The following is a 10,182-nucleotide window of genomic DNA, read 5'->3' on the forward strand; positions in this document are numbered from 1 at the left end:
GGGAGGTCAGATACATGCATTTTTAATAAAATTAAAAATGTTTAAAGTTTTTTTATTCACAATCTAAATTGAGTAATTCCTGAAAGTCTCCAGTTTCACTGAATGTATGTTTTGTATAACTAAAGAGGTACTCGCGTACTCAAATTTTTTTAATAGTTAACTAAATTATATGACTAATAAAATGGTGTTAAAATTGGCATTCTTATCAAATTTATGAAAATCTGCATTTTGTGGGTTGAAAATGGCTTTACATGCTTTCTACCGTTTTAAATCACCCTGGATCTTGAAAGGCCAATGCTGACATAGAGTTGACCATTTGGGACTTATTTACATCAGAAATTGATATTAAAAAAAAGTGTTAACGCCGTCTGATCATTCACACAAGTTGCACATTTTTGCTAACCCTCTACTTTCAATTTTGGCACAACTACAGTGTTTACCTTGATCCCAGTCCCCCTACAGGCACACACACACATACCACAGAGTTAGCCTCTCTGAACCTCTGAATGTAAATGATCAGAGGTCAGGCGTGAATGAACTCGAAGCAATCAATATATATTCTATATAAGTATAAATAAAATAACCTTGAATCTTTGTAGTAAACCACAGATTTATTGTGGTGTTGTAGTTCCTGATTATGACCACTGGATGGCAGCAAACATGTTTCTAAATACACTCGTGTCAGCGATCAGCTCCAGCAGTGTAAAGACAGACACAACACCATACACATGTTTCTGGTAAAACCTTTCAAAGTAAAACAACGGAGACAGACAGCGATTTATTTGAATGCATTAAACGAGGGGTTATTAATGTGAAATATGTTCGTTACCTTTGCTAGCTACGTACTGATATTAGACTAATCTCTAGATAAACACATTGATTCAAGCAGCTCAGCCTCCAAACTCAATTATAACCTGTAGTTTCCACAGAATGTGCCAGCAGCAGTCCTCCTGCAACCATCAAACACACAATAAATCATCACTACTTTAAGTTGCATTAGATTTCCAGTTGAACCATGGTGCACACATCCAAACCAACCTTGCTGTATGAAATAAAATAGTCATATGATCCAGAATTAAATGTGAGTGTGTCTTTAAAATAGGTCTTCCAGAAGAATCCATTGAAATGTGAATAATGTTAGTGGATAAAAGCAACCATCTTCAGTAAAATACAGCTCACACAACAAGGTATTCACACTTATATACGTTTGTTGAAGACATAAAATAAACAGTGAGACATACTGATCATAAAGAGCAGAACTACAGGGACCACAGGTTTGAATAGATCAGTGCTGAACTCTGGTGGGTCCTCCTGGTCCAGACTGGGGCTCCAGGTGATCCTCTTCCTCCAACTGGATATCAGTGGAGGATAATGAAATACAGACACATGTTAGAAAATATATATAACATATATATTATTGTATATTATAGCTAATAAATGATTGATATGTCTGGGTAGTCGTCATTCAGGAATATGTTTACAGCTTTCTTGATTTAGTATAAAGCTTTTTTTATTCTGAACTAACATAAGTAACCTAAGTAGGTGAAAGAGATGAATATGTAATGATATATTTATTTATATCCTTATTAATCTTCTGCTATGTTGCAACAAATGTAAAAATTCAATTACAATCTTCCAGCTGAAATATTTTGAACATTTAGCTACTTCCTCACGTTTCAGACAGAAATTCATGTTGAACATGTTGTATGTAAATGTTTATGTTTCTCTGTAAAAGATAAATGTGAGAATTAAAATCTAATAATATAATAGAGTTCAGTTCAATGAAGAGCGCCCTCCAGTGGTCAGAGTGAAGAACTGCAACACTTAACATGAATTCATATTAAAGCAGTTCATTACTTATTGTTGATTACTGATAAATGTTAACTTAACTCAGAACTCTTGACTAGAAAGGAACAGAGTGGAGTTATTTATTGAATATTAATGTACATTTAATATTTTTTATTCATGAATTAAAGAGTTTTATACATGCAGGTGAATTGCATTTTGGATCATTGTGTCATTTATGTGTTTACAGAATATACACTAGTAGTGATATGAAAGATAAATAAACTGTGTTCACCAACATTACAACTGGAAAGTGGACCAACCTGAAGACTCTTCCATAGTTGCAGCAGTCCTCCTGAAGTCAACAATGCCAGAGCGCCCTCCAGTGGCCGACACAGCAGCTGCAGTGTCCCTTCCCCCAAACAGTCAACTCAGCCGGTGAATCCTTGTAGACTCTGCAGCTATGAGTGCAGTCCGCTCCAGCTGACCAGCACCAGTTAGTAAGTCTACCTCTGCCTGGTTCTGGGCTGATCGGGATTAGAAACAGAGGATTATGGAATGAATAAACATGAACATCTGAAATTTTACTCAAATGTTTAAATTTTGAGTTTGAAATTTTAAAGATTGTCAGACAATTCAGCATCAGCTGAGGATCAAACCCACAACCTAAAGACTGACACACAGTCAGTGGTGTAGTGGCGCCTGAAGAAGTGGATACACTCTCTATTTATGACCCAAATTATTCATTTTGAACAATGGTGCAAACATTCAAACCAACCCTGTTGTATGAAATAAAAAACTGGATATTTGCACTCATAAATGATCTTATTCTTCATTTAATTTAAGTTTGAATTATCTAAAACATATGATCATCTTCTGATGAATTAATTTGATTAATTTAACATTGATGTTCACCATTTAGTGTTTATAGGAAACACTAAATTACGTGTTTGGATTTCTGTTCCTGAAGGTGACATCGGGGTCTGCAATCTGTACAATTATTGGAATAATAATACTTTGTGACCAATTGTATCATATAAAAAACAGCTTTTAAACACTAAAACCAAACAGATATTGTGACATTTGTTGTATCCTGTGAATTGTCTCAAGATTAAAGACAAACTCCACTTTCCAACTATGTTTCTGTCAGATACAGAATCAATCAATCAATCAGCCAATAATCAATAATAATCAGTCAGTAGATCTTATGCTTCAATTACAGCGACAACCAGCAGCTAATGAACTGCAGCAGCTTCATGATCACAATCTTCCGCCACTCTGTTATTTTTTTGTTCAGAGGCTGTTTGCTTGTCGCTTTCACTGAATGCTCATCAACAGGTGCGTTGATTCCTCTGACAATAAACAGCAGGAAAACAACAACAACAGTTAAAACACCATGTTCATTCTCACAATAAGCTCTCATGTTCACCTTAATGTAACTGGAGTTTGACCGATTGTTTGCTTTATATTCACCAACTGTACAGACAGACAGCGACACTGTTTGTTTGTTTATTTGTTTGTGTGGCCGTTCAGCCTCTGACTGACCTTATAACTCTCAATAAACTCCAGTTCTTCGTCTTTTTTCTCTCTACTCTCTCTCCTTCTTCCTCTCGTCCTCCACGTGTCTTCATGAGAAGGTTCGTGTATCCGGAATGATCGGAGCGAAGTCGCGCCTGAGCAGCCAAGAAGAGAGTCTCTAACATGGTGGAGAGTCACTGCCACACTGTGCATTGTGTTCACTCTGGAAGTAACTATTTATGTACAGTATACAGTAATGTAATTTTTTTTTAAGTATTCATAACCCCCTCTGACATCATTTTATTTTTCTTCCTGAGCATAAAGAATACATATCTCTGGAACAAAAGCTGGGTCTGGCATACAGTTTTTATCTCAACGTATCAAACATGATTGTCACCTGAAAGCGCATTTATTATATTGTTACTTTCAAATATTATTACAGAGTCGTTCTTCTCTATATTGAACTAAACATAATACCAGATTACAGGTATGACAAAATACACTGATGCAGTTAGTGAGTGTCAGCTCTCTGAATTTGCATGGAAATGTGCCATATGGCTTTGTCTATAGCCCAGTCCAGAATACACTTGTGTTAATTCCCCTCATGAAAGCATATATAAACACCATCTCTTGTAAACATTTTTGTTTTATTTTATTTTTTTGCATAAAAAGCACGCAATGAAAAGTAATTGCACCAGAGTTAACTAACAGCTATTTCACATCTGTTATCCCTGGGCAGGTAGACAGAAAACAGTCAATACACTACATAAAATAAGATAAAATATAAAAGTCCATCAGTGTGAGAAAATAAATAGAACAAAAATTGCACCATCAGCTTCCAGTTCAGTGTCTTTAATTTGAGGTCAAATGCAAAAACATATATACCGGAAACTACAGTAAGTAGCTTTTTTTAGCAATCAAGCTCCAACAAACCAACTGCACAGCAACAAATATCAGATGAACTGATAAATAAAAGTATAGCATTTGGCGAAGACAACATTTATTTTTTTCCCAGCAGTTGAGGGCCAGTAAATATTGGACATACATTTCGTCAGGGGCCAGTGATACGATAATAATGCTCCATGTCTGCCAAATGGATAAGCAGGCACATCAACACATTAGCCATAAAAAAACAAATACATCGGCAAAGCAAGTTTTGCAATATATACAAAAGTAATGTTTGTCAGCACTACCTACTTCCAAGACCATTCTGTGTCTGTCTGGTTGCTGGCACACATTGATGACTTTAGGAATAAAACAAGTTGAACAGCTGAACAGTGGTAGAAAAACGTGTACTCACAACCTAAGGAAGCAGGAACCAAAGTGTCAACAAGCTCTGTCATCACCTGTGAGTCACAGTTTTGGAACCACATTTGAGATCAGGGTCGTGTATTCTCTGCCACATAAGAAACATGTTAGCTGAAAGGAATCTGTGTACCAGTATAACTTCTTTATAAAAGCAAGGGTCATATTCATCATGTTTCCTGGAGGGAATGTACAATCCTGCTGTCTTCACACCCATATGGGATTCAGGACCAAGTCCGGCTTTGGCCAGACACATCCCCATGTAAACATCATCAATGGGAAGAATGGTAATGGAATGAGACATACTGTATATGACCGAAGCTGTATAGCCAGACAACAGGAAGCCCCCACCACCACAGTAGGGGGGATATGATTCTGACTCCTGTATCTGAACTGGGATAAAATACTTGCTCCCTGATGATCTGATGGGCCCCACATTCTGGATGAGATGGCCAGTAAAGAGGTGTTTGCTTCCATTATTATCCTTGAGGCCTTGGAGATACTCGACCATGTTGTCTGTGTTAGCAAAGACATCATCGTCACCATTCATCAGGAATCGAGCGTTGGGACAGTTTCTTTCCATCCATTCCAGGAAGAGTATCTGCTTCAAGGTGAGGTTGTAGAACGTGTCATTAAAGTCCCACTGGAGGATGTCATTGTGCTCACGGTGCTCCAGCTTGAGGAGTTCGTTCAGCCTCTTTTTCTCAAAACCAGAATCTGTTGTTCCTGAGATGAAAATCCTTCGGATCCACATACCGTTTTGTAACCTCTCTTTGGCCCAGGTTTTCCGCAGCACCTCTCGACGGTCGTAGTTCCTGGGGGAACTTTTAATGACCAGCAGAAGGAAGACATCTGCTGATTTATCAGCTCCTCCACATTTGTCAGGAATGTCCAGTCGAACGGGGAAATGGCGACAGTGCTGATGGTAGAGAAAGTCTTTAATGTAATCAGGAAGAGAGCTGAAGCCTGTTATGTTGGCAGCAGACATATTTTGTTGACATCTTGGCCAGGAGAATACATAGGAGTTGTTTTTGACGTGCTCTCTTGTTGGACCATCACCGTCTCTCACATTTACATAGTGCAGGTGGATCATTTCATGGTCAAGAAAACTTTTACAGAGATGGAGGATCAACAGACCAAGAGCTGCTGTCAGCAAGAAAAAGGTTGCTGCTTTGACGTTTGTCATACTTAAAACTCTGCAGTGAAAAAACAAAACAGAACATCTTATTATGACAGCAACTGGTAAGACTAGTTTGTTTTTAAATAAAAGCAAATCACTGTCACACCACACCAGTTTTAGGACTAGTGGCAGTCCTGCCAGGATTTAAGGCTTTTATTTATAGCGGCTTCAAATGCCTGAATTCATGGCAGCTTTTCTAAAAACAATTCTGCTGTGTTGTGATGATTTTACAGATTCTTTTGCATGAAATTGTGGGAGAAAAGTGAAAATTGCAGAAGGCGTCGCACAAGTCTGCATCTTCACAACTAGAAAGAAAGAAGTGAGTTTGGTGCGTAGAAAACTTCAATGATTGGCCAAATTTTAAGTTGCCGTTGTAGGACAGGATTGCAAGAATTCACACAAATTGGTTGAATTTGCGTTAATTGTTGCTATTGCAACATCGCAACTTCCTGGAGGGATTACATATTATAACTTTAAGTGCCCCGGTAAGCCCTGTCAGTAAGTGAGCATGCACAAAGCCAGAGCAGTGAATGGAATGCAGCCATCAGTAATGTTACAAATTCTGCCTGTTTTTTTCTGCTTTGACAAGTCAAAGTGTCTCCTGTGAAAAGGGTCTGTGTTATTCATGTGTGATTAACTTCATCCCCATAGTAGCCATTTCATTGTAGTATAAAATGAGCTATTGAGACCTTGAGGATAATCACAGCATCATGAAACTGTACAACAAACCAGAGACTGAGGGCCTACAGAGGATGGACGTCACTGATTTCTCACCATACTTTAGTTGTACAACAACTGTAGTCTAAGCTGAGTTTGAAAGGAAAAAACTGAATGCTCCTCCTCCACTTCAAAACCCCTTCTGGCAAAACTGCCCTCAGGCAGTGAGAATAATTATACAGATTTAACAGAACGTGTTTGCCGTGTGTTTTTGTATTTGAGGGAGTGTCCCCTAAGGTATGGAAACACAGCAAACACAGGATAGTCAGTTACAAAAACCCAAAACATAAAAGAATTTGAATTCGACCGTATGTTGTTGGTGCAGGGGGACTGACTTATACAGGGGTAGCATGAAGTATGTGTCTTAGCTTTCCAGTCATTCCAAATTTCTGCAGTTCCAATAGTGTTTATTCAGAAATATTCAAATACACATAGGAGTAACACATATATACCACATGCAAAAAACTGCATTGTTTTTGCACAAAACTGCATAGGATTAGCATAAAGTGGGCATGTCTGCAAAGCGGAGACTCATAGGTACCCATTGAACATATTTTCATTCTTAAGGTCTCTTTTTGAGGTAAGAGGTCAAAAGGTTTGAAAATGGCCGAGCCCGTTTTTACATCGCCAAACTTTAGTCTAACTTTGGAGCGTTATTTAACTTAACTTTAACTTTCTGACTTGCTAGCATTCTCAGCCTAAGTGGTTAACGGCTTTACCATAAAATATAAGATATAAGATATAAGATTAAATTATCAAAATTGAAACAAAATAAATCTGAACGTGAATTATACAAATGTCTACCATACAGGTAGCTTTTGAAAAACTTTGTAAAATTAGTCACTAACTGATCTGACACTATTTAATTACTGTTTTGGAGCAAAGCTTTGTCTTCAGTCCTAATAAGGAGCTAACAGATCAGAAATAAGCTGTGGAGAATTGATCATTCTAAGTATATTTTCTTAACTGACCATTCTTTTCCAAATCATCTTAATAGGTCGTGCAGTTTTTTTCCGTAAAAATTAAGCACTGCCCCAATGAAGCCAGGCAGAGAGAGGAGCTTGTCTTACCGTCTGGAGGTTGGCTGGAGCAGCAGGGAGATAAAGCTTTGCAGATGGAGGTTGGTGTTGAACCCTTCTGGATGTTTCAGCTCTTGGGCTGGTCCCTGCTGTGTGTCGTTATCTGTCTCACTACAGGTTCTTCTGCATTACACCCCTGAACAGAGAAGTTTTACATTCTCAAGAAGTTTTCACTCCCCAAACTGGCTTTTTATGACCTTTGTTCGTTTGTTATGTAATTGTACTTGTCTCAGTAATTATTTGCAAAATTAGTAAGTGACTGTTGTTAACCCATTAATGTCCAGTGAACAGATCAATGAGCTCTTGGACAGTGAGTCTTGCTGCCTGCTGCCTCAGTCACTGAAAGCCGCTCAGGTTCCTTTACGGTCACTACCCTAGCTTTAATATGACGTCATCTCAGCAGCCCCGACTCTAACTTCCAGCATCATTATTTGTTTTATACTTTTCTCTATTTATCTGGACTTATTTGTGTCCCTGTGCTGCTGCCACACCAACATTTCTCCTCTGAGGATCAATGAAGCCTGATCTTCAGATCCAATTATTCATTTATATCCACTGCTACTACACGTACAACCTTTATATGTCCCACTTTACTCTGCTATTTTCATATGTATGTGTGGAAGTGAAAAATAATCTGGATTTATTCTGCAGATTGGAGTTATGTGTACAGTAGTTTTAAAGTTGTATTTGGGTTTGACCCTTTCCTGTATGCCTTTGAGAGATTAAAGAAAAAATGGAATTGAAAATGAATAATAAATAAAAGAAGGTTGGAGGAAACAACCTTCTGCTTTGAATAACCTGTTTGACAGAAAACTACAGGTGGAGCCACATCAGTGTCTCTGAAACCCCCTCAGGGTACATGGCGGGCTCACAGTGACAGAATGTGGTCCTGGTACATTTTAAGAGCAGTTATGGCGCCGTAAGCTACTTTCTGCCCAGAGGCTGTCCTACCTCTTCTTACCTTCATACAGTCATACCTTCATACAGTCACACCTGACACCCCAGTGTCACAACAATCCTCCCTCCTTTAATATCCACTGTGGAGTTCCTCGTTTCCTTTATAGCACTTAAAGCACAAATCTACAGGTTTCTTTCAAATGGGTCAAAGTATAAGGCTACAAAGCAAGTTTTCTTAACATGCTTTGTTTAGTGGTTAGTCACTAGGGGTTGCTCCTTTAGATTAACAGGTTAGATACTTCACTTAGATAAATCACTCTGGTCAAAGTCAGGATAAAAAAAAAAAAGGTGTTTCTTAAACATTTGCTGATAAAGACATCATATCTTGTCAAACTAAGAACATTTTAAAGAACACAAAACAGAATATGTATTATGTGTTCCCAAATAGCAAGAGAAATCCCTTTGGTGTAGATGACAGGCTCACCATACTTCAGTTATACCTATGTCTTTCATACCTTGATTTAGTGCTAGTGATAGAGAGGCTGATTTGGGTGATGAACAATCTATTAGAGGTTTTAAAACTAAATTAAAGTCACCACCTACAATACACTGACCCTCAACCGTGGCAAGCTTAAAAAACAGATTATTGAAGAATATTGAGTGGTCGTAGTTGGGACCATATACATTAACCAAGGTTACTTCATATTTATTAAGCAATCTACCAGCAGAAATCTACCATCTCTATCTTTTAATTGAATTTTTTTTTTTATATATATATATATATTTTTTACATTTGTATTAATAAGTAAGGCTAAACCTCTTGCCTTAAAAGAATAGGAACATCAGAAAACATTTCCCACCCAGTCCTTAGGCAGTTTTATACGCTCTGCATCGGTGAGATGGCTCTCTTGAATAAAGGTGATATCTACAGTCTGTCTCTTTAAAATATGTAAGTATTTTTTTCCTCTTAATTGGCGAGTGACCCCTCTAATATTCCATGAAATGCAGGTCAATTGAACCATAATATTATGTAAAGTTTATAAGTGAAGATTTCAGCAGGATATATATTATACGAAACAACTTAGGAAATGTCTGAATAAATTCCCACTTTAAACATGTAAAACATCAGTGGTGGGACTCGACCTGGACCAGAAAGTGGTATTGATATTTACATTTGTGAATGAAAAAACCTTAGTTTTAATGAGAAACCATACAAAACCCCAAAACAAAAAACAAAAAACAAAAAAACTGCCTAATAGAACCCCAATAACAATACAACATTAGGTAGTTAACTTTCTTTAACAACAATGGTGGCCTGGCAACTGCTGGGAAATGGTTTGCCACATGTAGCAGTTTGTACACTGGAACAGGTCTGGGAAGGGGGGAAGGGAACCTAACAATTGAATTTATTAGTTTGAAACTGAATTCCAACTTGAAACTGAATATATTGAATCTGAATTCACTTGCAACTGAAACTGTATTTTGAGCCTCGCTAAAAATTCAACTTTTTTTGTACTTTCATTTCAGTTTTCTTATGATTATTCAAGTTAAGCAATTCAGATTCAGTTCTAAATGATTCCGTTTCTTTCTATTTGGGACTTTATCTGTAGTAACGTCTATATGAATGAGAGGTGTGGTGATCATTCACTTGTTAATATTACTCACTTTAGTTCTTTTAGGAAGCTTTGTACTTCGGCCGGA

The 10,182-nt window shown here is 37.5% G+C and overlaps 1 protein-coding gene and 1 long non-coding RNA gene across 2 annotated transcripts in view; both read right to left on the reverse strand.

The window, feature by feature from the left end:
* Positions 1-1,232: 1,232 nt before the first annotated feature.
* LOC118339896 overlaps positions 1,233-10,182 on the reverse strand; it is a 59,466-nt gene continuing 50,516 nt past the window's right edge. Inside the window, exons 2-3 of the long non-coding RNA XR_004797336.1 lie at positions 2,109-2,312; positions 1,233-1,351 (exon numbers count right to left, since the gene is read on the reverse strand). This is a non-coding gene — a long non-coding RNA (uncharacterized LOC118339896). The remainder of the gene's footprint in view (positions 1,352-2,108; positions 2,313-10,182) is intronic.
* On the reverse strand, positions 3,990-7,979 carry LOC118339894 (N-acetyllactosaminide beta-1,3-N-acetylglucosaminyltransferase 3-like). Its single transcript, XM_035677707.1, has 2 exons — positions 7,576-7,979; positions 3,990-5,804 (listed from the first exon to the last, which is right to left on the reverse strand). Exon 2 carries the CDS (start codon positions 5,792-5,794, stop codon positions 4,646-4,648), a length of 1,149 nt encoding a protein of 382 aa, XP_035533600.1. The 5' UTR covers positions 5,795-5,804; positions 7,576-7,979; the 3' UTR covers positions 3,990-4,645.

The sequence above is a fragment of the Morone saxatilis genome, unplaced genomic scaffold (assembly GCF_004916995.1).
Source record: "Morone saxatilis isolate NCDOM2014 unplaced genomic scaffold, NCSU_SB_2.0 Contig6, whole genome shotgun sequence".
Classification (NCBI taxonomy): Eukaryota; Metazoa; Chordata; class Actinopteri; family Moronidae; genus Morone; species Morone saxatilis.